General features: G+C 39.6%; 1 protein-coding gene across 3 annotated transcripts in view; it reads right to left on the bottom strand.

The window, feature by feature from the left end:
* The window catches only part of GLP1R (glucagon like peptide 1 receptor), an 84,850-nt gene that overhangs the window by 7,927 nt on the left and 55,722 nt on the right, over positions 1-21,201 (bottom strand). For all 3 annotated transcript variants that reach the window (XM_068185485.1, XM_068185487.1, XM_068185486.1), the window contains exons 5-10: positions 20,150-20,256; positions 16,573-16,726; positions 14,963-15,122; positions 6,378-6,438; positions 2,202-2,271; positions 1,408-1,496 (exon numbers count right to left, since the gene is read on the bottom strand). In XM_068185485.1, the coding sequence (XP_068041586.1) occupies positions 1,408-1,496; positions 2,202-2,271; positions 6,378-6,438; positions 14,963-15,122; positions 16,573-16,726; positions 20,150-20,256 (641 nt within the window). The remainder of the gene's footprint in view (positions 1-1,407; positions 1,497-2,201; positions 2,272-6,377; positions 6,439-14,962; positions 15,123-16,572; positions 16,727-20,149; positions 20,257-21,201) is intronic.

Below are 21,201 nucleotides of genomic sequence, written 5' to 3'. Positions count from 1 at the left end.
CTGTAACTTGTGAGCTTTGCCCTCATCCTTTCACTGGGACTCTCTAAAAATACTCCATTTTCTGTACTAGTAGGCTTGGAATCAAAGCCTCCAGCTCAGACAAGTCCTCATCTTTGCTTTGGACTTTCAAGACACATTAGGATTTCCAAAATTTCATGTGAGGTAAAGAAGGTAGGTAACATACATGACAACTCTACACTCATAAGAAATCACCAAAATATATGCTGTGTCTTGTTTAGAAGACTGCACCATCGAAATACCCAATGTAAAATAGCTAAGTCCAGTGACAGCACCAGTCCAGCTACCACAGCATGTAGCTCCACATTTCAAGAGCTAACTTGTTATTCTTACATTGTTTTTTAGACTGCAATACAGAAGTCAAGATGGAGAAATGAAGGATGCAACCATGAATCTTAGCAAGGTGATTAAGTAACAGGGAGAATACAGACAAGGATAGACTGACTACAAACCAAAAATTGAATGTATCTGTGATAGCCCTGATGTTTCTCTTGAAACATCTCATGCATTCAAGATTGAAAGTTTTCCCAATAACAACTGGCAAATAGAACAAGGAGCAAAATTCAAAATGATCCCATCTTGTCTTACTTGAAGTGAAAGCTTTTATTTCTATCAACTCATAATTTTATGTTCAAATTAGAATAAGATGGGATATTTCAGCTGGGAGGAACCTGCGACAACCACCTGTTCAAACTTTAAAGCAAGTTCTTAAGGGCACTGTCCAAATGCCTCTTAAACACTGACAGGCTTGGGGCATTGACCACCTCTCTAGGAAGCCTGTTCCAGGGTTTGACCATCCTCTCAGTAAAGAAATGTTTCCTGGTGTCCAATCTGAACCTCTCTCAGTGCAGCTGTGAACCATTCCCATATGTCCTATCACTGGATACCCTAGAGAAGAGCTCAGCACCTCCCTCTCTACTTCAACTCCTCAGAGGGCTGTAGAAGGGTCATCCCTCAGAGCCCTTTGCTCCAAACTAGACAAGTCAGAAGTCCTCAGCCACTCTTCACAGGACATTCCTTCCAGCCCTTACACCAGCTTTGCTGCCCTCCTCTGGGTGATTTCAAGGACTCTAACATTCAGTACTTGCATGTGCTGCAGGTATTTTAAAAATAACTGCTTACTTAATATTCATCCAGTCTAATGAAAGACTGTAGAGTGACAGACATCTAGCCTTCTGTTTATAGCACAGATGGAATACCTGCTCTGGTTTCCCTGAGACTTTTCTGTGGACTGACTGTCCAAGCAGTTACACCAATGTGTGACACCATACTGTGCATTATTCAATGGCTGTGGTCTTTAATCACCTTTGTCAATGCACTCCTTTCACATGTCCTTTTCTGTTTTTATTCTGATGAGCATGAACAGTGTCAGACCACCTTAAGACATACCTGCATTTTATGTCAGTTTTGCACATCAAATTAGCCTGCAGTTTGGAGATGATGATGCATATAACTCTGATGAAGATGAGGAAATTCACCTGGAGAAACGGAAGAAGAATTTATATCACCATCAATAAACCCATGTAGATAAGTACTCAAAAAGGCTGATTTGCATATGCATGTTTAGCTCTCTGTGCATCCTGCTATGCAGAAGCTGCAGAATTTGCCAAAGAACTCAACTCCTTGCTAAGGAATTGTGGTCTAAATGTGAATGCACAAGCCACCCTTGAAAACATAGGCACTTCATTACACAAAGCAGGGGACCCCAGTTACTCTCTGGGGAGTGAGACACACTAAAAGTAAGGGTTGGCCCATTTACCTTGTCTGGAGGTCTAAGCCTGACACAGTATTGTGCCTGCAGAACATTTTTACACAATGCCACGCATTTTGCAGCTCATTTGTAGCCCAGTATCTGAAAGAGTATCTTTGGTCTCCCTGAACTACCTTCCATACCTCCTGCTCACAGGGGAGTTAATGGGACTGCTGCAGCATGCTATTCTGTTATCAAGTCCTGCCACCACAATATGACAGCTTGTGGCCAAATTAAAGAAACAAAATGCTAGTCTGGAATTTCAATGACAGAAACCAACTTGGCTTCATAAAATCACATTTCTGAATGAAAATGTCAATAGCCTCAAAGATTATTAGCCTTTGGACATGCACAATGGCCACACGTGCATCTTTGTACCATATCGTGCTGTTCTCAGGGAAATCTGCCATCTCACAGCACACGTCTTTCTCACCCCGATGGCGATGAGGATGGGCAGTCTGATGATCAGCCAGTAATTCATGTTATAGTTTCTGGTCCAGCAACTAGCAGGAGGACAAAAAGGAGATGAAGGAAAAGTTTCAGTACATTACTAAAACCTCTTGCTTTTCATTCTGTTCCAGCAATGCAGATGGAAAATAATATTAAGGACTAGATACGAGGAAAGCAAATCATGCTGACATGGAAACAGATGCAGCTGCTTCTGAGAAACACTGAACGCTTTGTACTATTGCAGCTATCATAATCCAACTGGATAGTACTCACCAGCCTTTCTTGCCCACTAATGGCTAGCTCTCCTCCACAATTTGCTATGAATTATCATCCATTAATTGTTAAGATTTACTCCATTAAAACCAAGGTCAAATTTGTCATTTGGCTGAAAGAAGAAGGGGGGGAATCTACTTGAATCTGATCTTTCTGCTGTCATTCTTAGCTTCCTCATCCTGCGCTATTTTTTATTATTCTTCAGTCTCCAATGTCAGATCATCTTATTTAATTGCTTGTTAGTTTTTATCCCATTACTTACCATCATTATTGTCATAACAATATTGAGATCAGTCATCTATTTTATCTGTCTTTATTTTCCAAGATAGTTACTAATTTCAACCATGGGAAAGCAATTGCAGCTGCAAACTCCAGCTCCTTCAGTGCATATGCACAAGGTTTCAGGCCCACTAAGAGTTTTAAAAATTATAAACAAGTAAAATCAAAAATGGGAGCAACAGTTCCTAACTTTTGCTGACCTGAGCCCTCTGCCAAGTAAGTAGCATGCTGCAGCAATATAATACTTTATTTACCACATGAGTCTCATTTTAACTTTCAAAATTCCTATCTCGTTGACCAATACAGAAGAAAAATTAAAATTAAAGTCACGGCAGCCACAGTTTTGGATCACTGGTCTGAAGTGAACCTTAAACAGAGGGTTTGTACATCTAGTTCCTTTCCTCTGGCCACAGCCACCACCACTGCCTGATGGGCCATGTCTGTGTAGGATGGCCCAGGTGTTAGGGCAGTGCTCATGTGCCACTTTGCTTGTTGCTGCAGTGACAGCATTCTTAATATTTCTGTGAAATCACTTTGTTAGCCTCCTGCTCAGCATTAGTCAGAAGCAACAGACACCAGTAAAGCCAGCAAGTTTCTGAGCTACACAGGCTGGGAAACAAACTAGGAAACAGCACTACATAAAACATAGATTCATTCTCAAAAAAGGTTTCTCTTCATTTCTAAATCTGTTCTACCAAAACATACATATGCACAATTTTCCCTAAGGCTTCTTAACAGACCCATGAAAGTTCAGCTTGGGTGATGCTGGTGGAGCTGAAACCCTCCCCAACCTTGTAGTGGGACAGTCTTAGAGAAAAGAGCAAACCATGCAGCACCTGGGAGGGATCCATGCTACAAGCACACACACACATGTGCTCACTTACTAGAGAGGAAAGTGATGCAGCTTGGCTGTGGCAATTCCACATTCTCTTGCAGGGACTGCATGTCCAAGAAGTGCTCGGGATATTGTTTTTCCTTCAATTTCAGTTTAACGCATACAAAAAGCATATTATTGCCTCCAGCAGTTCTACAGCCTCCAATTCAATTGCATTTTAGGTACTGGACAATAAAGGTGTGCAGACTGTGTGCAGTCAATGTACCTGAGCCAGAATCTCAGTTACAGAGCTTCTTAATTGGTACACAGGAGTTCTAATTTTCTCACTATCTGCAGTAGATGCAGAGGAAATTAATTTTTTTTTAATATTAACAGAGGCTGAGAAACAATTCTTTACATTAACTCTCTTACATTTCTGTGTTAATTTACTTCCTGTGGCACACATCAATTTTAGCTACCTTTAAATTTATACAGATATGTGCAATATAAAAGCATTACAGGTCAATTAAGGTGTCATGGCTATTGAAGCATCCAGAAAATAAAACTGGTAGATCTCTACATGATTTCTTGCCCATCTGTGCTTTCTGTAATTGCCACACTGATAAATACACCAATATCTATTGTGCTTGGGATCTATCCCTACAGTTTGCTCAGCACCTCTCTGATGATGCTTGGCAATGAATAGCCTCAGACCCATGAATGGAGAATTTGTCCAGTGAAAAAAATGCTAGTGGGATGTTTCTGCCTTTGCTTATCAATCCAGTATTCTCCTTTTAAAAGTGAAAACACTGAATTTTTACATTGAATTGCTACAGGTAAATGGGAAAAAAAAGATGGAAGGCTGTTTTGCTCCCATACTTAATTGCAGACAGAAGCAAAAATATGTAAGTATCAGGTTTTTAGCCACATTCTAATAAATAAGAACAACAGCTTGCCTTTAATTGTATTTGTTATCTAGACAAAATATTTTTGAATAACTCACTTTTTAAAACACTAATTGCATTCTAAAGGAGTTTATACTTGCACATGCAAGGAAAGAAGAAACTGGTGCGCAACCAACCAAGTCTTGCAGGCTTCAGTCCTTTACTCAAATGGCTACATCCACAGGACTGCCTCAGATTCCTAGCCCTGATCACATTTATTTCCTGCTATTCTTCATAGCCAGGGAAGTAGTTAAATCACAAATGAAATTTACAGCCCACTGCATGGTGACAGAGCTATGGCAAACAGCATGAAAGATATCCCTGGCTACTCCAGCAAATGCTTGCCCAAGGCACAGAAATCTTGCCTTTCAGAGCAGCTGCTGCACGTAGTTATTTATTGCTGTATTTTACAAATATTTAGACATGATTTAGAAAATTCAATAATGTGCAAAATTGCCCCTTTTAAGGTCTGCTGAAGGCAGTGAGTGACAGTTTTCCTTAATAGAAAATATAAATCAGCCCCGAGCACCACATAATGTGGGAGGCTCAGCATGAGCACTTTGAATACATTTGAATGAGAAGATATGCCCATGGAACATCGCCTGTTCAGAGACTGCATGGTCTCTACACCTATTCTGATAATTTCAACAAAACTTGCAGTACATCAGTTCAGCCACAATCTCGCTACAGAATATCATCACGTCAACATTGAAAAGAAAAGTCAAAAAATCCTAGCATTGCTTAAGCCAGAAAAGGCAGATTTGACTGAACTGGTTCAGTACTATGAGGAACACAAAAAAAAAAAAAAAACAAAAAACAAACAAACAAAAAAAAAACCCCAACCAAAAAAAAACCCAAAAAAACCCTGGTTCTTAATATTCAGAAACACCAGAAAACAGTTTGGGGGTGGCTCTGGCTAAACCGAATTTTCACATTGAAGTAACTCTCTGGCAAGAATTGTGTCTGGGAAGGAAAAGAAGAAGGAAAAAAGAAAAGGATCCTCTACAAAAGTGTTGGCTGAGTAGCTTGGAAACTAAGTAAGAGGAAAACCCATTAAATAAAAAAATTAAAATAAAAATGAAAGGCATAGATTTATTTCTTTTCACAAAGAAAACTACCCGAATTTTTCTAGGCAGCCACTATCTCTAAAAAGAAGAAGCCACTTTCTTCCCTGAAAAAAACCAACCAAACAAACAAACAAAAAGCCCAACAAGCTACAGTACTATTTGTAAAATAGCTATTTATAAAGCATATACAAAGGTAATTTTTCCAGAACAGCCACCATGGTAAAAATGCACCAAAAGTATTTTGTGTTTTACAGCAGTCTTGTGCGTGACATAGTTGACTTCAGCAAGACTAATGTAAGCAGACAGAGAATGTGCCTTTATTTTAGGAAAACCTAAATAATGGGAGCTTAAACAAGAAAAGGCAATCGCTTCTCTGCCGCTAGGCATAGGCTAATCACTACAAATTGCAGGCAGAATCCTGTGGGAGGTTGCTGTCTTCATCTGAAACAACTGTAAAGGCTATTGCCAAAGGCACAGTATCAGAAGTGGTCTTGGTTGGGTAGGATGACTGCTATTGTTGACACTATAAGTACAAAAAAAAACAAAACATACCTTTCCTTGACCTGAAAAAGAATAGATCTATTCAGACATGCAGAAAATTCTGATCGGAAAAAACATATTCTCCTTTCTGAAATGTTATGCAAGACCTTCCGACAAAACAGAAGCAATTTTGTGAGATTTCAGCACATTGCCAAAGCAAGCCACACTGAACAGAAAGCAAACAGTGACCTGCTGGTGCGTACATATAGCACAAATGAGATAAAAATCAGAACTAAACCAACCCCTCATCTTCATAAAGATACTTGACAGTTCCCCAGAGGATAACAAACAGCATTGGCACACCTGAAAAGAGAGGAGACAAGGCTGACAGTGACATAGAGACTGGGAAAAGCAGAGAGAAGGACAACTCTCTCTGCCTCCCCCAATAATGATGAGCAACATAATTAGCTGGTGTCAGGGTTGCAGCTCCTATCCAACACAGACTGCCATGAACAGTGGGCTTCCACCTAGTTCTCAACAGGCATGAAAAATGAACAACACAAGTGCCCCACAACAGGCATTCATCACTTCTTCAGTAGATATTTTCACAGACAGGCCAATGGAATTATAATTTTTGGAAGCTCTACTAGCCTCTGTACTCATTCTAGAGAAGAGTGCAGTGTGCTCTGACCAAAACCTTTGTGTCTAAATTTCTGCTTGTGGATCACTGTATTCAAGCAGGACCAAGTTCAGGCTGTCTACTGGTGTCAAGGCTGGAGCACACCCAGCCCCACATGCCCCTCCATGGCAGAGGTGGGGTGGGCACACCCAGCAAGTGACCTCCCCCACAAAGAAGTCACAGTTCTGACTATGGTACTGGTGTGGACTTGAGTGGCTGCAGCAAAGACAGTGGAGGAAGCTGGCAGCGAGGAGAGGCTTGGCCCTACCCTCACCTGACAGTGCATGGGCTGCAGCTCATCAGCTCATCTGGGGTGCAAAGGGCAGAGACAAGCCAAGTATGCCAGCACTCATTACCTGCTTTACAGTATCAAAGGCTTTCTAATTAATTTCTTTCATTTATGAAGAGCCTAGTTCATTAAAAATAATTTTAAAGTGCATCTACCAACCAATACTCAGTACAGAGAATGATAAAAATGCACACAAGCAAAGAAAGCAGGTTGTGACTCAAAAGGCAGGATGAGGAATTTCTGCTTAAAGACAGATCAAGATGGTCTAATTCCTCCTTGGACAGTGTCTGATGCTGCATGTGCATTGTACAGAAAGAGCAACATTTAGCATACTTTGTTACTTTATTCTTAAGAACCAGTAAAGTAAGGGACCCTAAGAACATCTGGCTGCAGCAATAAGTTCTGCACAGGGCAAATCCACAGTTTGTGGCAGCAGAAGCCATAGGGAAATTGGTCATCCTCCACAGTCTGAATACCTCAAGCAGTATCTTTCTTGGGTATTATCAGTAAAAAACCTTCACTTTTGTACTGTAGAATTTCTCTGCTATCAGAACAGCTAAATACTACAAACACAGAAAAATAATATTCTCCTTAATCAGTTACTTAAAAAAAAAAAAAAAGAACACAGAGCAGCATGGGAAAATACCAATAATTAGAATATAAGCAAAGATAATGAACTGAGTAGAGATTATTTAGGCAAACAGCTACCATGATCCATGGATTTACTTGATACTGAGAATACACAGTATTTTGGGAGCAAAGTTAACAAAAACTCTATGCTGCTTTGATAGTCATATAAAGAGATTAAGAACAGGCTCACTGCACATCACTTCCAAACCAAATGAGACTTTGATTCACAGAAACAAATTATAGTTTGAATTATTCCTTTCTTGACTTTGCTGAGCATTAAGACATCTTAATATGAAACTTATAGGATAAGACACAAACACTGAGAGCACAAAGGCTGTATGTCAGTGGATATATCATTTGATACCTCAAGTGATAATAATGATTTCTGGATATCTCAGTCTTCTGGATATATCAGAAATCTCTCCATGTTTAATCAAATCACTTGACATTTGAATTGAGAACCTATTATTAAGACTATATTTCAAAAGAGCCTAACTAGAGGGAGGCTGATATAATCGATTTGCATCAGCTATGCAAGTATTATACAAATAATATAGGCAGCAAGTATAAAGTAACTTGTTCAACATTCTCTGTCCACTTCCACTTGTGATGCACACCTGGTGTCTTGGTATTGCAGCACCATTAGTCACACTATTTTCCATTTTTCACACACATTAGTCACACTATTTTCCATGCTCGGAATGCACATTTTAGTCTGAGACACCAAGACTTAACAGTGCACATATGAATTTGCACTCATGTTCAAACCTTACTGCATAGATACTACCTACTATCCCCATTTGGACATCTACCAAATTCACAAAGCCTTGTCCTGAGAAATGGATTGCTCCAGAAACTGTCTGGGATACAGTTTCAGCAGATGGGAACATGTGCAGTTTTCCAAAGCCCTAGTGAAGATCTAAAGAGGAGACTGCACCAAGAACATTCCCTAATTCACTTCAAGCTTGTAGAAGTCATTCCATCACAGCAAAAGAGCAAATCTGAAGCATCTCTGCAATAGCTGCAGTTTGCAAGGATCACTGAGACTCTCCAAAGCCTAATTAACAGTCTTGATATCTAATTAGCCTGCATTAACTGGCAAAAAACCATATATTATTCTGGTTACTTCACTCAGTCAAGAGAACTCTGCCTGATTTGAGCAGGCCGTAGAAGTAAACTGAATACAACTCACTGAATAAACACCACAGATGACTATGTTTCATTAACAGCATCAGTGGTGTATTCCACTCATGGGCTTCCAACATAACACTTGATGCATTTGAGTTTCAGTTTCACACTTCTTTCTCCTGCTGCTGCTATTCAAAGTATATCAGATACCCAAGAAAAAAAAACTGCAGTCATTTACAGGAGGCATTTATTTAAGGTGTTGGCTGAACTCTTTCAGGTTTTGCTTTTTTGTCATACAGAAAGCTCTGAGATGGATCTTTTCTGAGATTAACTGACCAGAGAAAAGGCTCTGAGTTCTGGAAATGGTAATGTGTACTTTTTCTTCTGTACTGTATCACTGCTGAAGATGCCAGAAAGTACAACAGCCTGATCATGATAAACTCTGCAGTCTTAATTCTTGCAGGTTGATAGGTGACCCAAAATCTTTGAACACTACATGGTGATTATGAAATCTGTCAAGTGTACTAGAAAATAAGCCTGCTGACAGCTCAGCTAATAAAGTTCATCTTCAAGTGACTGGGCATCTGAATTATAGTCTGCAATAATAAGAAATATTATGGATTATGAGAAAGTAATGGAACTGTCAAAATCAACATCTTAACATCCCACTGCATAAATAAGCAGCACGACCTACTTAGTTTCACTCTAGCTTATATACTCTACACCTGGCCAGGTGACTGCATAGTAAGAAAAACAAAAAAAAATGTTGGAAAAACAGTCATTTTTCAGAATGTCAAAAGGATGGGGTAGCTAAGAGCACAAAATGTTGAGAAATGCACAGGCTGACATTTTCAGAATCCTCCACTATCTCTGAAGAGAGGGGCAGGCAAGAAATTCCTGCAGCTGCTAATGGAAGCTACCATGTCCTGATAGCAGCATGCAAAAATCAGTCTCTTCATTTAACAGATCTGAGATACTTTGGTAACAGAACAGAAAAGCTCAGGTTTCTTCTGGAACCCACAGTGTCCCCATTACCACGAGAGGTGTCACCAGGTGGTGCTATTCCATGCCATCATCTTTCCCTTACCTCCACGTGCAAGCAAGTTTCCATTCTTACAGACACACCGTATTTGTAGCCTTTTATTGTACTTCACTTTACATGGAGGCAATTTCAGGAAAAACACATGAGGAACAAGAAGGCTCTCCTCATCCTCATGTGCTGATTAGAGAATCTTCCTGAAGATTTGTCTCTGAAGGACCAGAGCACTGCCATCCTCCTGAAACCCTTAAAGAAGGACGTATTCTAAATACAGCATTTTAGGGCTGTTTACAGTACTTTAGCCATAACCTGACATCCCTTGTTTCCATGTGTGATAACTTCAACCTCTGAGAATATCAGGCACATAAACCAGAAGAACTTCTTTCTCTCAGAAATCATCCAAGATGCTATGACTTGATCAGCTGATTGATGAAGGAATGCAAGAATGATGCCATGAGGAACTGAGAGAAATGATAAACAAATATGAGTACATGTAAAAAGAGTAAAAAAACCGATGATGTGAAAAGATTTTTTTTTTCTTCCTAAAAAAGGGAAAACATGAAAAAGTTTAATTTAGAAAACCAGAGAGTGAAGAGGATTAAGAGGAATTCCTGACATGCATTTCTTACCAAGATCAGTCTGGACACAAAATCTATTTTTACATCCTTGTCTGAAGCAGAGTTTTCATTTGAAAATAGAAAAGAAGTGGTCAGAGCAATGAACGCATCCTCTTGGCATAGTGAGTTCATACTGGGTTTCTAAAGGAAGGTTTCTTACTGGCTCTGTTCCAGTCATATATTCCTTGCAATCAGGATGTAGAATTTGTAGCCCCAGCCAGGCTTCCTGCTTTTAATAGCTTCATTCCTCAAAGTATTCTTCCTTAGAGCAAGTTTGGATAGCCAAGGCTTGGAAGGAAGCAGATTATTTATTTTTTATGGTGATTTTCCTGCTGCAAGTGCAACTGGGTGTAAAATAACCACAGAAGCTCAGAGAATATTTAGCTGTTTATTAACATTTTCTTCTTAGCTTTTACTGCTGAAAATGGTCTCCATGTCTGGACATCACTCAGAGTCACAGTGGGATGTTTCTGTTGTTTCCCCATTCTTCCCTCCTCTTTACTCTTAAATGTGGACAGGTCCCTTTTCCACTAAAATCTGCTGATACAGCAGCTTTACAGTATAAACTGTTTTTCTCCAGAGACTACTGAGTACAATACTGATAGCTGAAAGTCAATTTCAGGCTCAGCAACTCCTGCCTTGGGCTCAGACATGATGAACACTGGGTTGGTGTCCTAGACACAGATTCAGACCAATCTGCACATACTGAGAAACAAATAAAACAAAAAAGTAATGATCTTGACCTCTGTAGTTAGGTTGTTTTTTTTTTTTAACCCTTTACTTATAAATGTTTTTTCTTCTCTCTAGAAAGTGAGATCCATGGGCAAGGATTTCTCAAGGAAGCACCAGGTACCAGCAGTGCATAGCAACAGATTTTCTTTTCTGCAAGTGCAAATGACTATGTGAATCAACAGCTGTTGTAGCTGCTGCTGTGCTGACCCCTGGAGTGAAGGAAACCTCTCACCTACATGCTCTTCCATTAGCCTATTAAAATTTTGGGGTTTTGATGCTGCAAAGTGTTTCTGCCTTCTTTTTCTCCATCAGCACTGAAATGGAATATACAATTGTTTTTGCAGTAAGATATGTGGAACTTAAGGTTGACATAAATGTATGGAAGTCTGCTTTGACAAAGAAATAGAAGACATAAGCAAGACATATTCCACATTAAATGAAATAGGAAAAATTTAACACTGCCATCTCAAAGCCTGGTATGGTATGAAATCTCAGCAATGAAGTGGCCGTCAGGAATACAGTTACCATACAAGTAATAGGGAAGGTTTAGAGAATCCTACCAATATACGTGATGTTAGTATAAATCTCCCAATTTATGAAACTACATTAGTTTTCATAGGTCTATCAAAATTTTATGACTTTTCTAGGTTTTTTAAAGTACAATAATGCAAGACAGACTTTTCCCTTTATAAACACTTCAACAGCAAAGGATAATTAGTCATTTGAACTGATAAAAAGTGGACTACTGTCTAATAACTGACTTTAGAACTGACCTGATATTATAATGTAACAAAAATATATTTGGAATATCTTGGAACAACTGGTCTACTATGGGCTGAATCTGACAAAGAAGGGGAAGAAAATCTTTAGTCATAGGCTTGCCAATCCTGGGAAAAGGGCTTTAAACTGAAGTTACTGGGGAATGTGATCTTTAATCCATCCCACTCCTACCACCAGCATGCCAGCGCCAGTACCTGCAGGGCTATGATCTCACTGGCACCACAGAGACATGGTGGGATGGCTCCTCGCTGGAGTGTTGGAACAGATTGCCACAGGCTCTTCAGGAGGGCCAGGCAGGAGAGCAGGAGGGGGTGTCACCACATCAATGGCAGCTGAAGTGCATGGAGTTCCACCTGGGGATGGGTGAGGAGCTGACTAGGAGCTTATGGGTCTGGTGAAAGGCAGGACAGGGACAAGTGACATTACAGGGGAGTCTGCTGTAGGCTGCCTGACCAGGAAGCCCTTCTGTAGACAGACAGGAGCAGCCTCACAGTGACAAACTCTGGTCCTCCTGGGGGACTTCAACCACTCAGATATCTGCTGGAGGCACAGCACAGTAGAGCATAAGCAATCCAGAAGTTTCCTGCATCACACTGATAAATTCCTTCTCCAAGTGACAGAGGAGCCAATGAGGAGAGGTGCCATGCTGGACTTTGTTCTCACCCACAGGGAGGAGCTGGTGGGGAACGTGAAGCTCAAGGGCAGCCTTGGCTGCAGTGACCATGAAATGGTGGAATTCAAGGACCTTAGGGCAGTGACGAGGGTGCACATCAAGCTCAGTACCCCAGGCTCCAGGAGAGCAGACTTTGGCATGTCTGAGAGTGATCACAATCTTTAGTTATAATAGTAAGAAATAACAACATGAAGTGACTATGGTTTTGAGCAATACAAACATGAAATTTTCATACATAAATATTAATCAAATTATGAGAAATGAACAAGTTTAAAAAATGTCCTGTAAGAGGACAGTTCATTAATGGAACAAAGGGTCAGAGTATCAAATTAGCTCTGGCAATCAAATAAATATTTATTTTTTTTGTTCCAGCTTTATTTTTATTTTATTCCAGCTGATTAACTATTTCAAAGTGCAGGACAAAAGTTCAAACGGGAACCTACTGGCTCTCTCTCTGAAGCCTCAGCATTACACTGAGGCTATCACTCAGCTCAAAAATCAAATTAAATAAAAATCTTCTGAGCATTGCATACAGCAGAAAGTTACCTGGTGAGGGACTTGAGCATCCAAAAAATGGAATCACCAATGAAGAAGCAGAAAGAAGGGGAAAAATTTTGGTATCTTTTCACTGGTTAGAGATGAAACTGTTATCTGGTATAACTAATCTGGGAGCACTGAAATAGCAGATGCTTCTGCATTTGAAGGCGGGGAATCACTGGCAAGGTTTGCACATGCAGACACACATGGAAGAGCAAGAAACTGTACAGGTAATTACTGAAGGGCACAGACAGAGCTTTTCAAGAAAGCTTGGATGAAACCCATGTATCTAGTGCCAAGTTCTTGCATTGCTGCTCATTTCCACAAACTCATTTAGAAATTTAATATACAATAGCAAAACCACCTTTGTAAAGGAAGAACAAAACCAAAATAACATCATCTGTTTCTGCCTTCTGCATTTGCAGGAGACGAACTCTAAACAGAAGTGATTCAGACCAAAAGCAGCCTAACCCTTTCTTATAAGACAACACAATCCCCATAGGATTTGACTAGATATAATTTTGTTGTAATTTCTTTTCCATTTCCTTTCATGACCTCAGTCAGTGCTTCAGGATAGCTCCCCCTCCCCTTTCTTTTAAATTAAATTGAGGGTCTAATTAAGACATATAGTTCAAATGTTAAACAAAAAGGTGCTGCTTTTGCTGCATGCCTGACATGAAAGAATGTGGAAGATAGAGAACTTTAAATAACACTCTCCTGCAGGAAACTGCTATTATTTGCATTTATTTATTCCTATCAATATGCCAGAAAACCTTTTCTCCTTATATATAACATTTTTGTAGAACTGGGTAATTCAAAATAATATGCCATTTATGTGCATTTTTCCACAGAACTAATTTGCTAAAATATTCACAATTGAAATCCATTGAAAGAGGAGGCGAATCAAAGCCATTTAAATGCTCAAACTAGTATCTGTGGTACTATATCTGCTAGAGGGATACACTTCTAGTATTTACTTGGATTTACTTTCGTCTTTCCAAAAGTGGCCTGATTCCACCAAAAGGGGAGGGTAGAGAAGAAGGAGGAGAGAGAATGGAATAAAAGTAAATGCAAGATCACTCCAAAAATAGGATTAATCCCAAACTGTAATGTATTTTCTCTGTATAGGTGAACTGTACAGTGAAAGAATCAAAGCTTTCTACAGAAGGTGACCCTTACTCAACCAGCTGATTTCAAGACATCACAACCCTTGATTTCAAGCACACACGTGCCCATGGCACATGCACTCTGACCTTTTTTTCCCCAGACAATCCCTATTTGACCTGCTTTGTCCACTTAGCCAACCTGACACCTCTCAGCTAGCAGCCCCTTGTTTATATGCCTTTTTGCATCACCTCCTCTCATGCTGTCACCATTTCTCTACTGTTGTCCTCGCCCAGATACAAAGCATCATTGCTATTTTGCACCACAAGTAGTTCACATGTCTTTAAATGCAATGGGAAACTTTCAGGAGACGAAGCAGGGCAGTCCAGAGAAGTCCACACCCAGCTGGAACCACCCACACATAATCTGTCCTGGGAAGCTAATGTCCTGAAGGAAAAGTAGTTTGCCACTTTCTGCAGTGTCCCACAGCCTCTGTGCCATGAGCATCCAGGAGCTGTGACCACACCCTTCAGCCCAAACAAGGTAAGGGATTGGGAATAAAAGGGGTACACAGAGTGCAGGACTTGAACTGGGCAGCACTAGGACAGACACACAAGGTTTCCTGTTATCCCCTCTGCCACTGCAGTGACAGAAAGACAAACGGAAAAAATTAACTCACCCCAACCAATGCAGAGATAGAGGCGGAAAATCCTCTGCTCAGAGAAGACCGACAGTACCAGCAGCGTATACAGGTACATGCCTTCCACCAGCAGCCAGTAGTAGTTTGCAGCCACACAATACTGCATCATCACAAAGACCAAACGGCAGCTGAGTGACTCCTGTGACAGAAAAAGCACAGCCCAAAGTAACCCAACAGGGACTGAGAATAAAAGGATACTAACTCTAAAGACTGCTTCTCTTTACTATTCTTGCTCCTCAAAAAGAGAGCTTGCTAAACTAATCATATATTTTATTGCTGAATGGATGGAAGCCAGTAATAGGTGCTATGCACAGCAGACAGATGCTTTCAACAACACTACTCCTTAAAATAAGGGTACATGGTCTTTATTTTCCCCTCAATAAGCAATGGATTTTATTTTGAGAAGTATGAATAAAGATTAAAAGAACAAGTGAAAGATACTGTATCAATGACAGTCAGTGAATCTTTCACTTTCCTGGATACTCTATTTTGCAGTTGAGAATTTCTCTATTAAAAAGAAAAGAGTGGATGCCGTAAGGTTGACTATTTGCCAAAGCAAAAGATACTTTCACAGAATAGCAATGTTGCCTAGTGCACGCCATTTAAGTGCAAATTCTCTCATAGCTGGTAAAATACAGAGATGATCAGTAGGGCTTTAGATAAGTATGAAACCTGATTAGGTAATTAATATATCCATCAGACCTGATGAAACCACTATTGAGTAAACCATGTGTAAAATCAAAGTCTACACTTTTTGGAAAGAGGAAATGACTGACAATCCAATACAAACATTTCCACACCATTAAAGATGTGATGTTATTTTCTGGCAATTGATAAACGCAGATGAGAAAAAAAAATCAATCATCATATGAGATTCACTAAGCTGTTTTAGCACTTCTGCCTTAGGCAGTGTCAGAAAAGGATGTGCACCAAGGATGCATCAGGAGAATTACCCTGTACTGGAGCAGCAAATGCCATACCCATATTTTAGAGTCTCAAGAGCTATACAGATAATAAAGCTACTTTTCTTTGAGGTTTCAAGTACATTTTGCGTTCCAAATCCAAATGGGGAAGGGCACACTTTCATCATTATTTACAAAAGAGTTGTATATCCTCTCTCATCAGTTAGAAGTATTTAATTAGCCTATTCCTCCAAAGCTTTTCTAAATGCTTTAAAATTTGCATTTTAATCAGATGCTTCCTTTTTTCCTGTCATCAAGAGATTATATAGAGATGACCAAGAACAACCAACTTAGCTGGTGGACAACCAACTTACCAGATGGACAGTTCTATCACAAAAAGTGTTGGCTTAGGAAATTAAATGCCCTATTTTCATTGCTAGAAAGAAATTAAACTGCAGCATAGAAAGAAGATATGGGCATTGGTGTATGTGTCTATATATATGTATATATATATATATGTATGCAAAAAGATCAGCTTCTTGTTCCTCTGTCTAGTGGAGGCAAACTTCCTACAGGTAGAAAAACATGTTATGCCATCAGCTAAAGAATTCAATTACCCGTTGTCACGCAGGCACACCACAGTGACGACTCCAATATCCTACGAACGACCACAGTGTCTGCCCTTACCTGGAAGGCTATAAGTCCTTCCCACTGGTACTCTTGTGTGGCTGTGCTGTACATCCACTTCACCACAGAGTCTTTAATGAAAACAGATATAGCCCGGAGGATAAAAGAGGTGAAGAGGTTCAGGTGAATGTAATTCCTCGTGCAATGCAGATGTCTGTAAAAAAAAAAAATCTAGTCACGATCCACTACCTACATAAAAGATGCAACATCAGACACAGGACTGAGAAAGGGAACAACGAGCCCTGTAAGAAATCAGGAGGCACCAGAGGAAACCCCATAACTTGAGAATGGCTGTAGGGATTTCAAACTGTCTTTGGAAGAAAATACTATCAAGGAAAATAGATTAAAAACTTCAGCCCTTAGAGACAATGTTTGGGGAGAGGAAGAAGATAGGTGTGTTAAGAAAAGAAAAATGTCAAAAGCTTAAAAAGTGTAAAAATAAATTCATTTTCAGAAGCCTTATCTGAAAGGACTGAAAAAGTCAAGTTCCACATAATACTGAAGCTAATTGCTATGAATTGACCCCAATGTCACTGTGCAAGTTTACCTTGGCAAAGCTCAGGACTGGTATGCAGTGCAGCTTCTGGCTGTGCTCAAGCCCACAATTAAAAAACATCCACCTGCAAATTACCATTTGACAACAAGAGAAAAATCTATATTCAAACTGCCTTCTGGGAGAATTGTAAATACTTTCTGTAGAAGTAAAAGGAACAGATTTTTCACCTCTGCATCCAGAATTTAAAACAAACAAACAAACAAACAAAAAAACCCCAAACAAAACAACAAAGAAAAAAATCTTCTTAAATTTCAGCAGCCTGCTGCAAAGACAATAAAATTGCTACTTGTCAAAAAAATAGGCGTGTTAAGGGATAGTAAAAGAAAATGAAGTCATGTAAATGGCATCCACTTGCAGAGTGCTGCCAATATTTTACCAGCCTTATTCACAAACATTTTTCTCCCAGCTCTGCAAGGGTACACACTTTACCAAAAAGGAAGTTACACTGGGTATGATTTTTAAGATGCCAAAAGACAGATGTAACATATGGTAATTGGCAATTATTCCAGCAAAACTTTCAGTGAACTTATACTTCATATGTCTGGTTTTTACAGCTCTATAAATTTTGGCAGAAAAACTGACTTGGTCTGAAAGTTAGAGGTTTGCACTGAAGAACAACTTGTTTGTCATAGGTCAGGTAGAATTTTTGTATCACTTTTAAGTCACAATTTATTTCAAATCTTACCTATTATTAATATTTAAGTTCCTTAAACTCAAAATTCATTTGTTGCTACCCTTCAGAACTGCTACACATTTCAATCTGATTTAAAAAGTTATGTAAATTAGGCAATTGAAGAAAATAGGTTGCAAGTAGTTACTAAGTATTTTTGCCACAGGCAATGCAAGTTATTCAAATTGTTTCAGTCATGAAGTTACGGGCCTAATTCAGCTTCCACCACTGAAATTACAGACTTTCCTTCCATTTTTTTCAGAGGATCCTAAATAGGACTCTAGGGAGATACTGTTTCCTCTGCTGTATCACCTTTAAAGACAAATATAAAGGTTATTCTGTAATCTAAGGACTCTAAGAGGCCCATGAGTATTTGCAAGTCATTGAATTAGATTTTGATCCCCATTTGTTGAGGCTGAGCAGCTCCGGGGAAACAAGCAGAGATTCCAGTCAGAATCCAGAAGCTGCAATTTGCATAGGGGTAGGTCTCATATTTCATGAGATCCAGGATGACATTGTCTCCTGGTAAACAACTGAGACAGGAGAACACAAAATGGATTGACAGCATAGTTTTAACAAGACTCTTGGTACCTCTGATGTCCCTAGAACCTCACTTTCAAAATGAGAAGCACACACTTGTGTACATTTCTCCAGTCACTGCTTCACAGTTGAAGGAAAAATGCTAAAGCATCACCCCACAAAAGTCAGGACATCAAAATTCCCTCTCTCCTACCAGTCCTTGGTGTCAAACTTTCTCTTTGTTCCCTGCCAGAAAACATCCTTTCTTCCTTCCTTCAAAAAGTACATAGTTGTGCTCTGTGACCTTTACATTTGGGCTGCTAAGATTACTCAAGAAGTGTCATTGATAGGTGAAATAAGGAGAAAACAGTTATCCTGGGAGACATTCAGAGACTTCAAGACAATGTGGTTCTTTTTCAGAAAGGTCCCAAAGTTGCACAGGTACAACACATACAAATCATAATTATCACATGGCATTCACAGAGGGTGAGCATGTCTCTGGATTTCTGCAGTCATTTTAAAACGCCCTTGATATTGCCCACTTATGTTTCTCCACTGGAAGGAGAAGGGACAATATAGTGCTAAAAAAGTATGGTTCAATGTGAGAAGGCTTGCATCACTTCAGTTTTGGAAATTAGAAGTTAAAAGACATGACTGACCTTTTTAAATATATAATGGAAGAAAGGAAAGGGACTGCTTGCTGAAAGTGTAGTGCAGGCACCAGAGGAAATGACCAATAACTAGCAATGGTAACTCTTCAGTCAGGGAAGGAAGTTTGTTAAGGATCAGAGGATCACTGAAGGTTCCTGACTTGACTACAAATAAGAGTACCAGGACATGGAACATTATACTTTTTTAGGAGGCAGCCTCATCAGGACATAAGAGGATGGGACCTGGCTGTAGGGATCAGCTTCAAGGCAGAGGGACTTCCTTCCCACAACAGAACAGGATCTCATCTTTGTGTTTTCTAAATATCAGTCTCCTGTGCTCAGCACCCCCAAACTGAAGGAAAGTCTGTCTAGAATCAAAACATCTCTTGCATTTACAGAGGGGGAAAAAAAAAAACCCTAGTAGAATCCAAAGTTGTGTTTTGGTCTGGGGGGGTGTTTTATCTTTTATTAATTTTTAACCAAATACACACAGTGTATCTTTGGCATGGACAACCAAGAGTGTCTCAATTTTTATATGTTCTGTTGAATTTGTAGGTGCAAACCTTGATGAATTCAGTATGTCACTATGGCCAGCTGTCAGCAATTTATTTTGCAAACATTTCAAGTTTCAAATTAGACTCTCTTCCTTATTGTGAACGAAATAAGAATTTCTGAAAGTTCTCCAAAATTATAAATTTTCTCAAAAATCCATTTCTGCACATCTTGCATGTGAAGGCTGGGACATAGGCCAGACTGAGATGTATGCTCTGGTTAACTCCAAGCAAAGCAAGACGAAAATTTTTCTCCTAAATGTCCTTGCCCATCTCAGATGTGTGCCTCATCTTCAAGGTGAGACCATGAAGGAATGCTTGCATCTCTCTCTTTAACCACCTCTCCCAATGGAAATTTCATTGAAATAAAAACTTGCCAAACAAAATATTCCAATTGATAAAAAGTACCTGTTCTACATGTTCATATGGGTAACTGCAAAAATTTGGCAATTTTACTTGCATTTTGAGAAGGAATTATTTTAGGAAGGAACACAGAAGTGACAAAAGATAGAGAAATAATGAGGTGATGGAAGGAGGGAAAAAATAATCAAATGTTTCTGTAAAGTCTGATATTGTCATATAGAAAAACATAAAACCTTTAGTCCACTCTCTTCAAAGCTTCGCCAGTTACCTGAATCCAAGAAGAATGGCAGTTGCTATTACAAGGGCAGAGAAGGAAAGAGCATATCCAATGGTGTATATGATGGACAAATTCAGGAGCTGTTCTTCTGGTGCATCCTGAGAGCATATAAAGAAGAGAAGAAAAACAAAAAAGTGGAGGGGGAAAAGAGAGAGCTCGTGGCCTTCAGTTCTCTTCTCCCAGCTACTTTCTAGCTTTCTTAATCATTCTCCTACTTTCAAGTTTAAATGCACATGTCAAATCAGTCTTCCACTTTCCATATGCTCTAAAAAAATAAAAATTTAATCTTAATTCCTCAGCTGCTCCCAGGTATTGGCTCAAATAATTGTGTTTTGCAGCCTGGCTAGAAATATAGATAATCTGACATTTTTTCATAATAAAGTTGGAGAGACATGAATTACCACACAAGCAAGTCTTAAAACTGATGGCAGGAACAACAGACACAACTCAGACCCGCAGCAAAAATGGAAGACCTAATCTTTTCAGACTTCAGCACTTCAAGCAAGTCTCCTTACTGTGATAATGAGGGGGGGAGGGGGGTCCTCATCTACACTTCCAAGTGCTACATCTACACTTCAAAGTGCAACAAGCCAGGTCCTATTTGATGATTTGGAGGCAAAGCATGTCTTGCATTCATATAGCTACTCTTTTCTGCCCCCAAATAATCTGTGTTCTGCCTCAATTATTCTACCTCCTGGTAACAAACCACAGCCCAACAGCATCTCATGACCTGGGTGTTACCACACTGCTTGAGAGGGTGCGACCTGCTGCAGAGAAGAGCAGCAGGGGCTCTCTTCAGATTCACTGAAAACATGATTATTGAGACCCTTGCTTGAAAATTCTGGCCAAAATCCTTATTGAGAAGAGAATTATTTGAAAATGTAAAGGCAGCTCAGAATTTTAACACAGTGTTCTTGATTAGCCTCCAAGGCACATTCATATTCACTGTTCTAGTTCATCTCTAAGCACTTATCTTTGTCTAAATAGACTCAGGGATTTTCTTTCCCTTCTTCAAGCTGCTAAGTCTGCAATTGACTCCTGAG

The sequence above is a fragment of the Anomalospiza imberbis genome, chromosome 3 (assembly GCF_031753505.1).
Source record: "Anomalospiza imberbis isolate Cuckoo-Finch-1a 21T00152 chromosome 3, ASM3175350v1, whole genome shotgun sequence".
NCBI lineage: Eukaryota > Metazoa > Chordata > Aves > Passeriformes > Viduidae > Anomalospiza > Anomalospiza imberbis.
Note: the sequence above shows the minus strand (reverse complement) of the source record. Positions and strands in the feature narration are given on the sequence as shown.